General features: G+C 43.9%; 1 protein-coding gene across 1 annotated transcript; it reads left to right on the top strand.

The window, feature by feature from the left end:
- The first annotated feature begins 16,190 nt into the window (after positions 1-16,190).
- LOC131927906 (uncharacterized) lies at positions 16,191-16,711 on the top strand. Its single transcript, XM_059283777.1, has 2 exons — positions 16,191-16,200; positions 16,365-16,711. Exons 1-2 carry the CDS (start codon positions 16,191-16,193, stop codon positions 16,709-16,711), a joined length of 357 nt encoding a protein of 118 aa, XP_059139760.1.
- The last annotated feature ends 2,776 nt before the right edge of the window (positions 16,712-19,487 follow it).

Below are 19,487 nucleotides of genomic sequence, written 5' to 3' on the forward strand. Positions count from 1 at the left end.
TGGGGGGGGGGGGGGATGTAACGTGTTTACGCCTGGAAAGAACTCGATTGAAAAATGTATGGAAAATGAAATGCAGGTAAAAATTGATGATCTAAATAAGTAAAAAGCGTATGAACCAAAAATTCTTAAAACTTGCCTTGCGTCTAAGGTTAAAGTTCAAAAGTTGAAACGGTATCACCGTTAAATAGCATAAGCCCAGCACTGTTAAGTTAGCTAGTTAGAGTGTTGGGAGAACCGTCGCTTCTAATGGCATCACTTGCTACGTGCGACTTTCTGTTTTTTGGTATCTGATGTATCTGGAGATCTACAGACCTACTGTTGTAATACTTGAGGCATAAATATGAAGCAACACCCCCATACATCTATACACACGCAGCATACTAAAAGTAGCAGCAACACATATGTCTACACATACAATAGAGTGAGAGAGAGGAACTAGCACCAACGTACACTCAACGGGGAGGGCTCAAAGAAATCCTTGACAAGTTGAACTTGGTATTGATGACCTTTCCAGTCTATTTATAACTTTTACATTCCCCAACCGATCAGGCAAGTGGGAACCGTTATCTTCTGATACAAGCACGTGGGGGCGCCATTTTGAACTCGATTATCTGGCCAGTCTCCTGCAGATTGTAAACACGGCGCTCTCACGGGCTAAATATAGACGGGTAACCACGTGATCGCCGGCTAAACGCTAGGGCGTGTGAGGTGGGTGATTGGTCAAGCTGTATGGACCATTTTTGTACAGGGTGAGTAATGTCTTCGTGGGGGGGGGGGAGAATGGGAGGGGGCGTTGTGTCTGATTTTTTTTTTTTGTTTCTAAATAAAATAAAATAAAAAATGTAATGAACGTGTCATTTTAAATGGCGCTCACTATATGGTATTAATTCTTGACCCCCTGCCGAGGTGTCACTTAATAGAGTGACTCATCTCGCCCCCCCCCCCTCCCCTAGATTGGGCAAGTTGGATCAGTCCCACAAAATGCACGGTACGCCAGCCAGCAGACAGACAGTGTATCAAATAGTTGGCCAATCATGCACGCCCTGCTATTAGCGGTAATTTGCTGCGGGAATTCCCGGTGTGAAGCGCAGGCTAGGGACAATATGGTTGCGTTTTTTAATGCTGTGTTCATGTGTTTCTAGTTGTATTCAAATGTTGTATAGATGTAGTGCTCAAAGTTGTGTTCAAATGTTGTATATCTTTGATTTTCTTAGTTTTCCTATCGGCGGGGTTGTTAGATTTGTGTTATTTTTTTGCTAGTTTTCTTTAAATCTCGTTTATCTATAAAGTTCATAGATTTGTTAAAACACCGAACTACATCAATACGTAGCGTCCCTATTTTTTCAAGTGTTGTGTATCTGTAGTTGTCAGTGTTATTTATATGTTATATGTATGACGTATTCCTAGTGTTGTCAGTTTTTAACAACCCTGTAAAGTTCCTAGTTTTATCACATAGTTTTTTAATACTGGCGCGACTGGTTAAATGAGCAACAACCAGAGGCGTAGCGACCCTTCCCGGCGCCCGAGGGCAAACTTTTCGATTTCCACCCTCCCCCCCCCCCCCCTGTCATACTTTCGATTTATTTTTCCAACCCATTTTGGCGCCCCCTAAGGTCGGCGCCCGGGGACATATGTCCCCCCCCCGCCCCCGCCCCCCCCCCTCGCTACGCTATTGACAATAACCCCCCTCCCCACCACACCCTCAAGCCCCACCCAGGGGTGTTGTGTTACGCCCCAATTTGTAGATGCCACGTCAAGGTAATTTAACCTCTCGAAGACTATTCGAGATCACTGCGAGAGTTGAAGGAGTCACTACCACCAGTTGCTACCTGTAGCAATGGTGGCTGTGATGTAGCAATGGTGGCTGTGGTGTCTCACTATCTGCATGTAGCAGGAGCTACCTGTATGACATACTGGAGATACAATGTCAATTGTCACAGTCGCTACGCCTAGTGACAATCTAAAATGTGACACCAGCTACATGTAGTAATATGTTACATTCGCTACGTGTAGCAACAATAGACAACTAGTAACTACAGCCTAGTTGTAGTCTTCTATACGTGTAGCGTTAGCTACATGCAGCCACAAAACCTACTAGTAGCTCTACAACCACAAACCCTAGTACCATCAATACAACGAGCAGACAACCACAAACCCTAGTACTTGCCTTACAACGGGCAGACAACCACAAACCCTAGTACTTGCCTTACAACGGGCAGACAACCACAAACCCTAGTACTTGCCTTACAACGGGCAGACAACCACAAACCCTAGTACTTGCCTTACAGCGGGTAGCCAGCTAAAACAACCAAATTTCATGCCGCTCTGTACGAATATTTCACGCTATAAAAAAAAACCTGCAACTCAGCAAATCTTACGCCCACTACCCCCCGTTCCACTATACAATCCTACCTTCAATACATTCAATCGTTACACATGTTTGGTTTCATGTCGCTAATTAGCTAAATTAACCAGGTAATTAACGGATCTATTAAGTGGGTTTTTTATGTGTTCTTAAAGCTGAAGGTTTGAGCGTTTACTGTAAAAAACAAACAACTAATCTGATTCTCTCTTTCATGTCTAATGTGATAAACCGGGTCATGTGATCAGGTCAGAGTCACGTGATCAAACGTGAGTCACGTGACTCCCACGCCAAACAGGTGCTGGGGCTTTGATCAGATGGCAATAAAATCAAATAAATCGATCAGTGCAATGGTTTGACATCACCCGACAGGTGCGTCTTGCAGGGTTTGACATCAGCTGACAGGTGCGTCTTGCAGGGTTTGACATCAGCTGACAGGTGCGTCTTGCAGGGTTTGACATCAGCTGACAGGTGCGTCTTGCAGGGTTTGACATCAGCTGACAGGTGCGTCTTGCAGGGTTTGACATCAGCTGACAGGTGCGTCTTGCAGGGTTTGACATCAGCTGACAGGTGCGTCTTGCAGGGTTTGACATCAGCTGACAGGTGCGTCTTGCAGGGTTTGACATCAGCTGACAGGTGCGTCTTGCAGGGTTTGACATCAGCTGACAGGTGCGTCTTGCAGGGTTTGACATCAGCTGACAGGTGCGTCTTGCAGGGTTTGACATCAGCTGACAGGTGCGTCTTGCAGGGTTTGAATCAGTTGCCAGGTGTTAGTTTCACCTGTCTGCAGTAGATGAGACAAGAGAAGGGGGACGGGCTAAAATAAACCGACACCCCCGGGCATGACATAGCTCCTGTTTAGCATGTAACTGCTATACTTGAGTTAGCTGTATCTCTGTCTTGTCTTCTCTATGTTGATTTATTTCCCTGTTCTATAAAAATGTCAATTTTAAACCGCATTGTTTTTTTTTTCCTAATTGAAAATGTCAATTTTTAAAGCTTGACACATATGTCTGAGTTGAATTCATTTGGGTTTTTAATCTTTAATCTAGTGTGTTTGGTGTTTTTTTGTGTTTTTTTTTTTTTAGTTAACTATATGTAAGTAAACTATATTCTATAGAATCTATAAACTGTGCGTCCTTGGTTTACGTCAGTGATAAAAAAAAAAACGACACGTCTTATCTATGTCTATAGCATAATCTATGTCCCATCAATAGTAATAATATGCAATGTCAGTGTCAATAAATGCCCTGTCTGTGAAAAATACAATAAATGTCATGCTTTGTCATCAATTTGCTCCATTCCAGTCTGTCAAACAAAATGCCCTGTGTGTCTATATAACACTATACGCCCTGCATGTCTATATAACATTATATGCACTGTATGTCAATATAACACTATATGCCCTGTATGCCAATATAACACTATATGCCCTGTCTATGTCTACCACCGCTGCCTCTGTTATAGTAGGTTGCGTCGAATCCCCATCCTCTGACTAAGCGGGACAACCCAGCATCAATTGATTATCTCCCCTTCCTCTCAGCTGTTGCTCATCTCCCCTTGTAGATCGCATGCGCGCACCTGCGCGAGACACGACCAAAAAATTCCCCTATTGACTAACAAACAAGGGCTGACTCTTGCGTGTCTCGCGATTCTATTTATTGCTAGATTCTTGCATGTCTCGAGACACTATTTATTGCTAATCGTGTCCCAGCCGCCTCGAAATGACCTCATCGGCACCACGAAATGGGCCCCCACACAACGCCCCATGGGTTAGTGTGAGGGTTAGTGTTTACATTCCCGCCATTAAAATCAGGTAGGGAAGAAATGAAAATAAAAATGGCGGCCACAAAAGAAGAAATATCCACAACGTGGCCAGATAACTAAATAAACACGTCAGGTTGCCAGGAGGGAAAAAACTAAAGGGGGGGGGGTGGGAGGGGGGTCGGGGAATTATTTTGTAGCAATTCAAGTGAAAATAAACCAAACTTTAATGCGAGGTAATTTGATAGGCAGTCTCATATTTGATCAACAGCTCTTATATAAGAATAACCTGCAAGAAAGTTTTTTATCTAAATTTATGGACAACTTGACATAGACGTCAGGTAATCAAAATGGAAGGGGGGGGGGGGGGAGCAAGACTTGAATTTTAGACAAGAGCTAGCACCCTTATGTGAGACCAAAGTGTCAGCATATCGGCAGTGGTAGGGTTGGTTTTATCAGACTAGATGGAACGCTTCTTTTGTTGTCGGGTAGTTTTGTTATTTTTTAAAATTGATTTTCAAAAAGCAGATTACTGGGAATGCTAGATCTGGGCTGATCTGACTTGCGACCTTGACACAATCAGTGAGGTCAGGTCAAAGGTCGCACCTGTTGGCGAACCTCAGAGAAATGAATGTCTAGAGTCTAGACAGTGTGGTAGGGATCCTTATACTCTGGGTTCTATATACAGCTTGACACATCAGAATAACTATCTCTAAACAACACACATCGTCAACACAATCACACAGCCGACTAACACGTCATATAGCGATGCTACATATGACCTAACGCTTTGATCAACAATGAAAGTCAAAATAGACCGGCATCAGTCACTAATATAGTGCCTAGCTAGCCGGATACCGGCATCAGTCACTAATCTAGTGCCTAGCTAGCCGGACTGAGAACCACAATAATGCCCTACACAGGTTTCACTAAGTCAAAATAGACCGGCATCAGTCACTAATCTAGTGCCTAGCTAGCCGGACTGAGAACCACAATAATGCCCTACACAGGTTTCACTGACACAGGGACCGAACAGACATACCCAGAGATTGGAGAGACCCGCAATGAAGATGGACGTGTGAGACTAAAACACGGTTATGACTCGCTCTGTCACGTGACTGCCCCCACACCCACACAAGTTGAGCCATCTCTCTTCGGCCCACTCCCCGGTGTGAGCCACTTTCCAACCTTGTCCAACTCACCCCGACAAAAAAAAAAACCAAGTCTCATCAAAACCCACTCAAACGGCGCTTTCTCCAGTATGATCCATCTCCTAACCTTGTCCAACTCACCCTCATCCCCCCCCTCCCCACAAAACCCACTCAAACGTCGCTTTCTCCCACTTCCGGTCACATCGACTCCAACATCCAAGGGCCATAAACACCTTCAAGGCGTTTTAAACAATGATTCTCCCCTAGTTACTTCCCCTTGTATCCCCAGAGTTGCCTCTCTTTGTGACCCCTCCCCCTCCTGCACATTTGTTTACGCGCGCAACAAAAAAAAATGTCTATCGTTGCTTTTTATTGCGGAACAACGATTGATAAATAATGAGTACATTTTTTTTTTTTTACCCATAAGCCCGCGGCGCTCAGATAGCATTTAAATAGATAGGAGCTTCCGGTTGCCGGGAACAAAGATTCGAGCCAGTGAAACTGCTAGGTATGCATCGTCTAGAGGTCACCCTGACCTACAGATGGCACATTTACAGATAACCTTTACAGATCTGCAGGGAGTCCGCGCAGCCGGCAGCCGGTTCTGTTCCACGTGTTATGCCGGCTCGTTATGTTTTATTATAATAAGGGCTTGTTGATACGGCTCTCGGTAGACGCTGTGTATTTTAATGGTAGGGGCTTGACCGGTATGATCCGGTTTTTATGCCGGCTTTTTTGTATGATTATTTTATCAGGCCGCCATGTAATTGGTATGTTTCTGATATCATGCCGGCGTGTTGGTATGTTTTTGATATCGCGCCGGCGTGTTGGTATGTTATGTTGAAATGTTGGTATGTGTCTTCTATTGAGCTAGTATGTTGACTCGTTTTTGGTCTTGGCCTGAGTGTTGGTGCGTTTCCCTATTTATGCTGGATGAAGTTATGTCTACTACCTTGCCGGCAGGTTGGTATGCTTTTGTTATCATGCCGGTTGTTTTTTGGTATTTTTCTGTTATCGTGCCGGCGTTTTTTTTGTTATGTTTCTGTACTGGTAGACAGCGTGTGTAGGTCGCTGATAGGCGAAAATCAGCGGTGACCCACCGTACAGGTCATCAATGAGGTCACTGGTGTCATCTTCCCCGGCCTTACACGTTTTTGTCTGTCTATGTCTAGTCAACGTGTCTGTCAATGTCTAGTCAACGTGTCTGCGGCTCACGTGCACCACAGCTAAATAAATGAATGAGGAAATAAGCACGGGGTGAGTAGACTGCACCCCCCCCCCTCAGCACTGTCTCGCTCATCTTCCATGCACGTGAAGTAGCCGACAGGACAGGGTGAGCTCTTGCTTGTCAGTCAAAGGCTCACCGCGCATGCATGCAATGGCTTTATCGTCTGCAACTTTGTTTCCTATCGCTCGCAGTGCTAGACGAGTGCCATTATTCTCCGAGGGAATGCGAGGCGCGGAATTCTTTATGGATCTAGAATAATCCTTGTCATAATAAAAAAAAAATGTTCGATAGATAATTTCTCCCCGCGTCCCACAGCAGACGGCAGACGTATGGGATAGAAAAGTGAGAGCAGATTTTAATGATGGCGCGCGACCCACTTTTTTTTGCACCCATGGTTCCGTGCGTCTGTGGCCGACTTTTTTTTTCTAAACAAAGGGCGGCAATTTCGTTTTTTTTAAGACAAGGGGCTTAACTGGGTCTTTAATCATGAAAACTCGATGTGAGTCTGGTAAGTCGGTGGAATCAGAGTTGATCTCTAGAACCGGGTTAACCCTCGGCAATTCTCGGCACTTGAGGAGATCTGGATCTGTAGACCAGTCGGGTCTTTCAGGGGATATAACCTATTTGGTGTAAGCAGGGAGATAACTCGCTCGAGTTTCGGCTTTTTGTTATTTATTACTGGATTTTTTTTTCTTCAAAGCATTATAAAAAAAATGTTTTTATAAAAACGAAAGAAAATTGTAAAATACCAAGTAATTTTGTTTTAATTCAACAAAAATGTTATAATAAAGTATTTTTTTTAAAATTAGAAACTAGAAATATGTATGGTTCACCCCTGACTTTTTGGTTTTCAGATAATTCATAAATAAATTATTATTTATTTGGCACAACGAATTTATCCCGCTTATAAAGTTGTCTGAGACTGCTGATCTTTAAGTTTATCCTAGTCGACGGAGTTTCGAATTCACTGAGTGTGTCCACACTGTCAGACCATTGTATTATGTTATAAGCACAATCTGGCTGAAACAGTGGGTTTTGTTTGAATCTATGACGACATCGAATGTTAGCTGCGAACCAGATGACATGACATGACAGATGACACAACGTCTTGACATGCATCAGTTGTGACATCAAAGAGCAGACGACCGTAGCCGGGTCAAGAAAGATAACTCCGCTTTTGTTCGAATGTCCGAGAGTCAACTCGCGGGTCACATGGGCGAGAGTCGATGTTGACCGATTGAGTAACACGTGACCTCTGACCTCCGCACTGACGCGGCTCGTGCAGGTAATGCACAAAAAAGTATCGGGAAAATCCGTTTAATTGCTACATTGGTTTCAGGCTACATTTTTTTTGGTGCAAAAACTATTTCTCTGACGTCATGAATCCTCATCTTTTCCTTTCTGTGCCCAAGACACATGCGGCCACGACGTCAATAATACCGTTTTTTGAAAACAATTTTTTGTGTTTCGTTTTCAACTCTTCACTATAAATTACGTTTTAGCGCATAAAAAAGTTCTCCTTTTTATTTCTTATTATATAAAATAAATTAAATGATTTTTTTTTCTGTGTTAAATTTGGAATGCTCAAAATTAAACCCAAAGAGCGTTCAAGCCCGACATAAAGATTACATGAGAAAACATACGGGTTCTATTAATACATTTTTATGGTGCATGAAATTCTTTCCCCTGGGTAAATATTTGAGACCCCGGCACATAGGTCGTGGTGACATGGACATATATTTTATGTCGAGCCCGTCAAATGCCGCAAGGGGCGGATGAAAGGAGGCTCCCCCATCTGATGGTCACCCCACTTCGCGTGCCCAAGTTCAGCTAAAAAAAAAAACCTAGAGAGTTCTACAAATAGGACTTGACTCACCGCGACCGTTTTGTGACGGTTTAAATACCTTTTTATGTCGGCAGCTGCGAGCGGTTTCTTACCTGTTGCAGGTATCTCAGTCATGTCGTGACCTTTGACTCGGTGGGTTCAAGTCTTTGAGGTCAGGTGGGTCAGTCGGAAACCCGGGTTTAGATCGGTAGGTCTGAAACCAGGGTTCAAGTTAGTCTGTAACTTGGGTTATAACCGTTGGGTCTGGAATTTGGGTTTGGTCCGTAAGTCAGAAATTTGGATCCGAACCTCAGATATCACCACCTGGGTTACCAAGATGACGTCATGTTTGTAGGATGACCAGAAAGATGCGCAAACGGAAAAGTGCGCAACAGAAAACTGCGCACAAAAAGTGCGCAAGGGAATTTATTTTCTTCGAATCGGTCATTTATTGACGTTCGCAAAGAATGGCTTTACTTACATTGAAATATAAAACATTTATTAACGAAATAAGAAAAAAAATGAAGTTTTATTAGCATAGTTTGTTTTTATTTGTGCATTTTTCTGTCTGCGTCATTTTCAGTTTGCGCAATTGTCTGGTAACCGTTTCATAGACCATATGTCAACACCTAGGCTTTTATAACTGTGTTTCGGGGCAGAGATTTCTTAGGGTTTCTCAATATGCGAAAGTTGCATTTTGAATGAAGTAGGCTATGTATAGTGTCACATGTGATTTCGTGTATTGTGTTAGGTGGTTACATGCACATGGTGTCTTTAAATCTAATGGCCAATAGGTATTTAACTACACCAACAAAATCAAACTTCCGCGGAATTCTCAGATCCCGTTATTAAAGTTCCTTCTCTCTTAGGAGAAAAAGCAATTGTGCAACGTGTATTTTGTGTGCGCGGTGTTTTAAAAGTCTAATAGACAGAGGAGTAGCGACCCTTCCCGGCGCCCGGGGACATACTTTCAATTTGGCGCCCCCCTCGGGAGCAAATTTTTGATTTGCACCCCCCCCCCCTCGAACTTTTCATTTGCACCCCCCCCTAAACTTTCAATTTGCACCCCCCCCCCCTCGAACTTTTCATTTGCACCCCCCCTAAACTTTCGATTTGCACCCCCCCCTCGAACTTTTCATTGCAACCCTCCCCCTCAAACTTTCAATTTGGCGCCCCCCCCTAAGGTCGGCGCCCGGGGACATATGTCACCCCCCCCCCCCCCTCGCTTCGCCTCTGCTGATAGATTGATATTTGTATTGACTGCGCGGCAGGTCCAAAACTACTGCGCAGCTTACAGGGAACACTGCACGAGACGTTTACCCCGTGACGTCACACAAAAGTTGAACGACCGAATAGACCGCCGTTAAGTGTCTGAAGATTTGACGGATACAAAACTTGGCCGAGCCCGGGGCGAGAGGTGAATTACACCCCAGCCATCGGCCGCAGCTGTTGAAATAAATTATTACATCCTCCTCGAAACTCCGCTCAACATATCATCGCTTTCACTAGTCAGTTTTTTTTTTTAAAGTGTTATAGATTGCAACCAAGGGAGATAATTCGTCAAGTCTAACAAGGGAGGGAATTTCACTTTTTTTTTTAAATAAGTTAGTTAAACTGGGATGTTTATGATGACAGGTGTCGAGAATGTTGGTCCACAGACATATGAGACAGTCACGTGATGACACAAGAATGTCTTGCCCCGCCGCCTAGGGGGTCGGGGTGTGAGGGGGGGGGGGGTCATGCGAGAAGGGAAGAATGCCCGTTTGCCGCAATAAACGCTACATTTTAATCCAGGCTGAGATATTCGAGGCCCGTCTTCACACAATATGTGTCGCGGGCCACTGGTACGCTTCACGCTTCAGTGCTCGTCTATGGGGGGCTGACTAAAGGATGATTTCGTTTGGTTAAACTCTGGCTCAACTTCTTGTGACTGGGGTTTAACTGTGGTCCAACTGTATAGTGACAAGGGTTTAACCGTGGATTGACTTTAAAGCGTACTACGGGTTGACTTTAAAGTTATGAGTTGAACTCTGTCTCAAACTCAACTGTATATGACTGAAGTTTAACTGTGGCCCAACTTTAACTGTGTCAAGGGTTTAACTGTTAGCTGACTTCATGGTGTTGAGATAAACTGTATTAACTACAGTGAGTATATCAAATGTATAGACCTACTGATTCAAGTAATCGCAGGCATCCACTCTACACAATTTTAACACAATGAAAACCGAGCGACTATAGGGCGATTTTAAATGGCCATTAGTCATAATCCTGACGCTAATTAGCCATTAACATAAAAATAACTGTCACTACTTAATCTGATTTCTTGGCCAAAATAAAAACTGTCAGAGAACAAATAGATCTAATTAGGTGACCCCATTCTCTAATTATCTGCTCATTAGCTACACTTGATTGATCAATATTAACTAATGAGTGACCAACAGAAACATTTGACTGACCAACAGAAACATTTGACTGACCAATACAAACGTTGGAGGGACCAACAGAAACAGTTGACTGACCAATAGAAACAGTTGACAGACCAATAGAAACAGCTGCCTCAAAGTATTTTAAACAAACATACAGTAGCCTACATAAACCCGACCCTACACAGTACCAGATACCAACCACACCATTCAACCTATCCATTAAAGATCCTAATCTGTCTGATACTAGTTAATCAATAGAACTCCCATGTGTATATACGAAGGGGGGGGGGGGACACTTTAAAGAGACGTGTCTTTTAGAGGGGGGGGGGGGACATTTTAAGGAGAGATGTATCTGAGGAGGGGGACACATTTCAAGGATACATGTATTTGAGGGGGGGGGGGGGGTGACACACTTTAAGGAGACGTGTATTCGAGGGGGGGGGGGCATTTTAAGGAGACGTGTATTTGAGGGGGGAGGGTGACACACTTAATAAAGACGTGTATTTGAGGGGGGGGAGTGACACACTTTAAGGAGACGTGTATTTGGGGAGGGGGGACGTGTCTCTTTGCTTAACATATCGTCGTGAGACCTGCCGACCTGGCGCGGTCCCAACTAGGTCAGCAGGTTTGAGGCTCGCGCACCGGAACCTGTCTCTGTGACCAGACTGGAATGTTCCCGCCCGACCCCCCCCCCCCCCCCCGGACGACCTGGTCGGATATGATCAATGAGAACGTAACGAACACGCGTCCACAGCCCACTTGAGCTACATTTAAAACTAATCTGGCTTAATCCGGGAGAGAGGGGTAAGAGAAAGGACAATAGAAGAACAAAAAAAAAAGTTAAAGTAAGGGAAGCAACTATGCTGTCTTCGCTCCAGGGAGTTAACTGTCGCAATATTTTTTATTTTAAATAGAATATGTCAGCTTAAAATTACACGAAAAAAAATTCCATAAATATTGTTTAAAAATTACATATTCTAAGGGTTTTATTTTTTTATAAATGATTTAATCATTCTTTTTCAGCATGAAAATTAATTAACGTTTTTTTTTGTTCACGGAACGCCTATAAAATAAATGTGTAGTTTCGGTTTGCAGGCATGGAAGATTACAATAACAGATGTTTTTGGCAGACGGTACGACCTTGTGCTAGATTATGCTAATCCCCGCAAGTTTGTTGTTCTTACAAGATTTTTTTTTCTGTTGCGTCTGCCCCAGTCTGCCCCCCCCCCCCCTCCACCCTCCCCGCCACGCATGTTAGTGTTGACACTGTTAGAAAAATGTTGACCTACAGAGGTAAGAGAGGGACAAGGCCGCTCTGACGGGAGGTTGAGACTATCCAGGTCGGGGCAGATGGGAACAGCGGGGAACAACTGGGAACACGGGAAAGTGAGAACAAAAGGAACAATGGATCTGGGCACTTGGGAACAACATGTAACAACGCAAAGGGACGTTCATATGGGAACAACAGAAGCACAGAGCAGATAGACGGGAACATGAGGGAACAGCGGGTCGGGGCACATGGGAACAACATGGAACAGCAGGGAACATCGAATCGGGCACACAGTGAACAACAGGGATCAGCGGGCAGGGAACAACGGTAACAGGGAACAACGCAAAGGGACCTTAATATAGGAACAACAGGGAACAACGGACCGATAGACGGGAACATGGGGGAACAACGGGCTGGGCACAAAGAAACACAGGTTGGGCACGTGGAAAGAATGGGGAACATCGATGGCATCAGGGCATTATAAGCCGGGCATTTGGGAACATGAGTTGTTTCTTTAGTGCGTAGGTGGGGCCCTGCTTGTCACAAGCTTAACTTGTGCAGTGTCATGACACGACAACAAGGCCGACTGTCGTGTCCTAGGGCCGACCACAAGACATGGACTACATAAACACGACGTGCCGTACGTACATGGTGCGTCAGCTAACGATCAACGGATGACCAACTGCCCTACTCCGCTCAGGGTGACTTTATGTACATACAGATGGTGATTATATGTAGATACACATATGTTAGACTCGTCAAGGTGATACACATTTGTTTACAGAAGGTCTACACAATAACTATACTGTGTTTACAGAAGGTCTACACATCAACTCTACTGTGTTTACAGAAGGTCTACACAATAACCATACTGAGCTAACAGAAGCCCTACACATTAACTATACTCAGCAGGTGATGATTTTACAAGTTAAGACAACAGAGACCTTGGAAAAGAGTGTGAATTATAACATGACAAGTATAACATCCACAAACCGACATACAGACACACATGTGAGTGTATACAGTGGCGCGCACACAGACGCATCATCATCGGCATCATCGGTCTACAAGCCCAGATGAATAGTCTTCCTAATCTAACTCCAACTTGTCTGCATATAAAGATAACTCCCCTAATCTAACCCTAACTTGTCTGGCTGAGAAGCTTATTCCCCTAATCTATCGCTAACCTGCTTGACTGGGTAGCGCCAGTAAAAATATCTCCAGACAATTAAAAGGTAATCAAAGCAATAAATATGTTTTATGTCACGGTTTGAACGCTGGGGTAGGGGCAAGGGGGTAGGGGTGGGGGTGGCGGTAAGAAGTAGCAAAAAAAATTCGCTAGAATACATCAGCGTGTGTGTAGCGAGGTCAAAGGTCGCGGGGAAATTCTCGTCTAGTTGTGAAAGTCGCCGTGTTGCTATTAATGTTTAAACTGTTTGGAGTTGAGGAGAAATGTTTTATACAGTTACCGGTGTCTTGTGTTTGTGGAGGAGGGGGGTGGGGGTAGGAGGAGGGGGTGGAGCTGTCGCCAGACGTGAACCCGAGACGTTCTACAGTCGAGTTTGTCCAAACGTCTCTGTTGACTCGGCCAGTTCGATGCAACTTTTGTGTCAAGTTTCAGGACAGACGGTGGTGGTGGTGGTGGTGGTGGGGGGGGGGGGGGTCGGGTTTCATGCAGTCCACGGTACACGTCTACACGGTACGTCATCGATGGTACACGTCTTACGAAGTATACGTCTTACACGGTACACGTCTTACACGGAATACGTCTACATGGCGCACTGTACACCCATTATGTATGTGTGCTACGAAAGAGGTGTACAAACGGTGAACATGATGTAAGAAATTGCCCATTTGGGCAACCCGTTTTCTGTGCTCTCGCAAATAAAAGAATGGTGTGGTCAGATCTATGCCCAGCCACCTTTACTTTCTCTCAAACGAATAAGGCACTCATTAGAGCTAGTGGACTCAGAGACGTCAGCAGAACAGAACCACGAATGCGGACTCGTGGTCCGTTGCTCTACCGTCCGACCACGCCATCACATAACATAGCACGTACAATACAACAGCACAGTTTTACACCTCATTCGATTCACACATGGTACACAACCAACTCCGTACACGCTATATACTTAAGTTTATCATCGTCTAAGTCAAACATAATTCCATAATTTTAAAACAAACGTTTGAAACAAAGCGCCACAGGTGACCGAGACAGAGCTGTTTACAAAGTCAGGAAGTACCTGTGATTTCTGTACACACCGCACCAACCAATCAAAACACACTTAACACACCAAGCTAACCAATCAAAACACACTTAACATACCACCTCATCACCAACCAAACGTCAACAAACCACCGCCGCTGGCCGTGTGGATCTGTTAGTTGACTAACTACTCACATTTAGGTACACAACTTGAAGGCGCACTCGACAGCGTACTCGGCTTATGCAACAGGCGAGTTATTCATAGCGATCAGGGGGGGTGGGGCGCCTCTTGATCTGGTCTTACGGGGGGGGGGGAACACGGGACACGGAGGGGGTGTGTCAATATCGTGCCTCGCCTGTTGACTTAGCCACGGCATCAAACAGAAAGATTTAGGAAAGGAAGATTTAAAGCAGAAAGATTTAGGGAAGAAAGATGAGCTTTGTTGAGGGTTTATTTGGTCTGTTATGGTTAGGTGAACAGCGGTCATGTTGACGGTGGTTATCTCACGTGCTGCATGGTGCGGGGTGGGGGGGGGGGGGGATGGAGGAAAACAAACATAGGTAATATAAAGTATGTAACGTATATTTCACAGGTGGACTGAAGCCGTATAACAATTTACGTACCTACAGAAACATCAACAATGCGTAGTATACGATGCTACTCAATGCTAACATTGCTACCCTAATCTGAGTTATGTCACCTACACAAACTCTAGCCCTAACACCGCCATACCTGTAGAACATACACCACTACGATGCTGCCGATTTCTCCAAACTGTAGCCTGACCGTAGTCCCATGTACACATGAATCTATATCAGCTATATCAGCTAAAGCTTTACTATAGCCTGACCATGTACACATTTACAAACTCAACGTGTACAGATATATCAGCTACGATTCTCATATGGGCTGACTGTATGTGTACACATATATCTGCTAAGACTCTCATGTTGGCTGTGTGTACACATATATCAGCTAAGACTCTCATATGGGCTGTGTGTACACATATATCAGCTAAGATTCTCATGTTGGCTGTGTGTACACATATATCAGCTAAGATTCTCATGTTGGCTGTGTGTACACATATCAGCTAAGATTCTCATGTTGGCTGTGTGTACACATATATCAGCTAAGATTCTCATGTGGCCTGTATGTACACATATCAGCTAAGATTCTCAAGTTGGCTGTGTGTACACATATATCAGCTAAGATTCTCATGTTGGCTGTGTGTACACATATATCAGCTAAGATTCTCATGTGGCCTGTGTACACATATATCAGCTAAGATTCTCATGTGGCCTGTGTACACATATATCAGCTAAGATTCTCATGTGGCCTGTGTACATATATCAGCTAATATTCTCATGTTGGCTGTGTGTACACACTGTGTGTACACATATATCAGCTAAGATTCTCATGTGACCTGTGTGTACACACTGTGTGTACACACTGTGTGTACACATATATCAGCGAGTATTTATTGCTAGCACGTACCAGTGACGCAGCACAGACATACTAATTAGTATTTCATGTACGGTTTAATTAGTTTATCGCGGTCACGTGATTCATCGCTAATTAATTAAGCACTGAAGGTAATATGTCCAATTAAGTATTTTTGCTAGAAAGTTTTCTCATAGCTAGGGGTTATAGCTGCGGTTATGGTAAAGTTGTGGTTATAGGACCGAGGTTATGGTAAAGTTGTGGTTATAGGGCCGAGGTTATGGTAAAGTTGTGGTTATAGGGCCGATGTTATGGTAAAGTTATGGTTATAGGGCTGTGGTTATGGTAAAGATATGGTTATAGGGCCATGGTAGTTGTTATAATATGTACGTGGTTATGGTAAAGTTATTATATGGACGTGGTTATGGTAAAGTTATGGTTATAGGGTCGTGGTTATGGTAAACTTATGGTTATAGGGCCGTGATTATGGTAAACTTATGGTTATAGGACCGAGGTTATGGTATCAGGTAAAGTCGTGTGTTGGCCAATGTAAAAGTCTAGACAGAGTGTTCGAGGCACTGGGTGCCGGGTCACGTGGTTACACGAGAGGTACCAGACGTCAGTGCCAGAACGAGGCTGTGACGAGTGTGTAGAGTACCAGAACGAGGCTGTGACGAGTGTGTTTGTATAGAGTACCAGACGTCAGTGCCAGAACGAGGCTGTGACGAGTGTGTAGAGTACCAGACGTCAGTGCCAGAACGAGGCTGTGACGAGTGTGTAGAGTACCAGACGTCAGTGCCAGAACGAGGCTGTGACGAGTGTGTAGAGTACCAGACGTCAGTGCCAGAACGAGGCTGTGACGAGTGTGTAGAGTACCAGACGACAGTGCCAGAACGAGGCTGTGACGAGTGTGTAGAGTACCAGACGACAGTGCCAGAACGAGGCTGTGACGAGTGTGTAGAGTACCAGACTACAGTACCAGAACGAGGCTGTGACGAGTGTGTAGAGTACCAGAACGAGGCTGTGACGAGTGTGTAGAGTACCAGACGACAGTGCCAGAACGAGGCTGTGACGAGTGTGTAGAGTACCAGACGACAGTGCCAGAACGAGGCTGTGACGAGTGTGTAGAGTACCAGACTACAGTACCAGAACGAGGCTGTGACGAGTGTGTAGAGTACCAGAACGAGGCTGTGACGAGTGTGTAGAGTACCAGACGACAGTGCCAGAACGAGGCTGTGACGAGTGTGTAGAGTATCAGATGTCAGGATACGACTGCAGTCAAGTGACGAAATATACCCCCCCCCCCCCACACACACACACTGTGTTTACTCTTGCAGTCGTGGTGGTAGCCAAGTTGCCGGGAGGGGAGGTTACTCCTAATTAAGTCTGACTTTGATTCGTGTTCATATTACCATCCAATGTTTTTAAAATTATTAACTCAATAACGGGAGAACATTAGAATGTTTAATTAGCTTTTTCCTGTTAGACAGTTTTAATTAACCATTACTCAACAACAATCTCAAACCTAACCCTAACCACTAGTAACGTTCCCACTAACGGGGGGGGGGGGGGGGAGGGGAGGGGTTGTGAGCATCACGTATTTTCTGTGCGCGGTGTTCTAAAGGTTTTATACAAGGAGCTTAGAGGGGACATAGACCACTAGTCAGCTCAGTTCTAGCCAGATAAATTGTATTGCTTGGCATTATCGATAAACTTTACACCAAGTTATGGACGACTTACAATGACAGTCTACCGTGGTATTGGTAATTAGGTCACCAACACATCTGTCACTGATAATTAGGTCACCGACACACCTGACGACCATTTTTGCGCCAGCACTGATCTCAGAAAGCTAGACATGTGTCCCGTCTAAACTAGGTCGCCAAAATTCCTTGACAATATCGTCGTTACATTATACGCGAAACCTAATCCTAACCTAAATAAACAAAAGTGCATGTTGATTTCAGACGCTTCTGCGCATGCCCCACGCCCATGTTTATTTCTCCTGTCCAATGAAATAACTTGAACATGGAAATCCTTTTATTAAGGAGACGGCGACCAGGGGAGACTACCTAGGAGATGTTAAGATCTGGTTTCACAACTGCGGAATTTACACCCACCCCTAGAACTAGAATATTCTGCAAAAAAGTTGTACCGGGGGAGGGCGGGGGTTGTTACTGGCTACTATACATGATGAAACAAAAATTTAGGCCTGTAAAAATATTTTCAAGATACAAAAAATTTCCGCAATTTGTTTGTAGAGGCTGAGACGTTGAAAAACAAAGTCGACCGCAAGTTTTGGCTATCAAAATTAGATTTGGCCTGACTACTGCGCAGTTTACATGGCGCCCACGTGGCCGGGTAGCGATACCGGTAACAACAGTAGCAGAGCTGTTCCACGTGATGCGCAGTAGACCACTTCAGGATTTCCAGAGCTCTAGGCAAGATATAAACCCCCCCCCCCGTCCTCTAGTATCTCCTCCACCCCACCATGTCTTTCCCACGTACACCCCTACACAGTTTCTTACTATTTTTCACCTCACCGACTGCCCCCCACTTAACCCCACATCGTATCTTACTAAAACAACCCCACAGCCTTTCTTTCGAACCTATATCCCACACAACCACATCCGCACCACCACCCCACCACTTATACTCCCACTACACCTCTCCACCTTCACACCCCCTAATCCCCACCCCTTTCCTGTCCAATGCCACCCCTTTCCCTACACCCCAACGTTACCCTACGAAGATCAGCTACAAAAGACGAATACAATCCTATAGAATATGCTGCATTTTAAAACATATTTCTATCAAGTCCGCTTAAGGCTACGACGGGAGGTAAAATTATGCACCCGACCCCCCCCCCCCCCCCCCCCCCCCCCCCCCCTTCACTCGCGCTAAAAAAAAGAAGCTTTTTTTTTTTTTAATTTTCTGATAAAAATCTCCGACAATATGCTAACCAGCTTTTTTACGCCTTAATAAACCTGGCATAAAGCATCGCATCAGTGGCGGAACTAGAAAAAAAAAGGCTCCCCCGCAAAAAAATGTTTTGGGCCCCCCCCCCCCCCTATATGTATATATATATATATATATATATATATATATATATATATATATATATATATATATATATATATATATATATGTGTGTGTGTATATATATATATGTGTGTGTGTATATATATATATATATATATATATATATATATACATACATACATACATACATATATATACATACATACATATATATTTATAAGTAGCCCGCTCCTCTAAATTTTAAATAGTCTATTACCTGAATATTTTAATCAATTTTAAAGCAATGTATAACCACTCTGAGATAACGAACCAGACAACAAAGTCAACAATAAGTCCAAACTCATTTCGAGCCCGTAATAATCGTGTTTTACAAATGTTTGTATTACGTCTTATGGTTACCGAAAATTCCAACAATTACGTCGGCTGGTCAAAGTTATATAAACACGTAAGCTTGATTTTGCAATGGTTTCTCGCGTTATGTTTATTTTTATGATTTTTTGTATTTATATTATTAGTTTTGAATTTATTCATTTTTATAGATATAGAATTCTTTAGTATGTCGTATTTAAATAATAAATAAGAGAATAAATGGCTCTTTAATTTACATAGTACAAAACTATTTAAATGAGATTTATGGGCACTTGTGTTTTAATGAAGGGCAGTAAGTCATGGAAGTAGTGTGAACGTTTGCCTATCTTTCAAAGCAGAGCTCTTGTAGATTTTATATTTTTCTACGTAACAGTGTGTGTTAGTTACTGTAGAACAATCACTG

Source organism: Physella acuta, unplaced genomic scaffold, assembly GCF_028476545.2.
Source record: "Physella acuta isolate Inbredline_101_S28 unplaced genomic scaffold, ASM2847654v3 ptg001446l, whole genome shotgun sequence".
Lineage (NCBI taxonomy): Eukaryota > Metazoa > Mollusca > Gastropoda > Physidae > Physella > Physella acuta.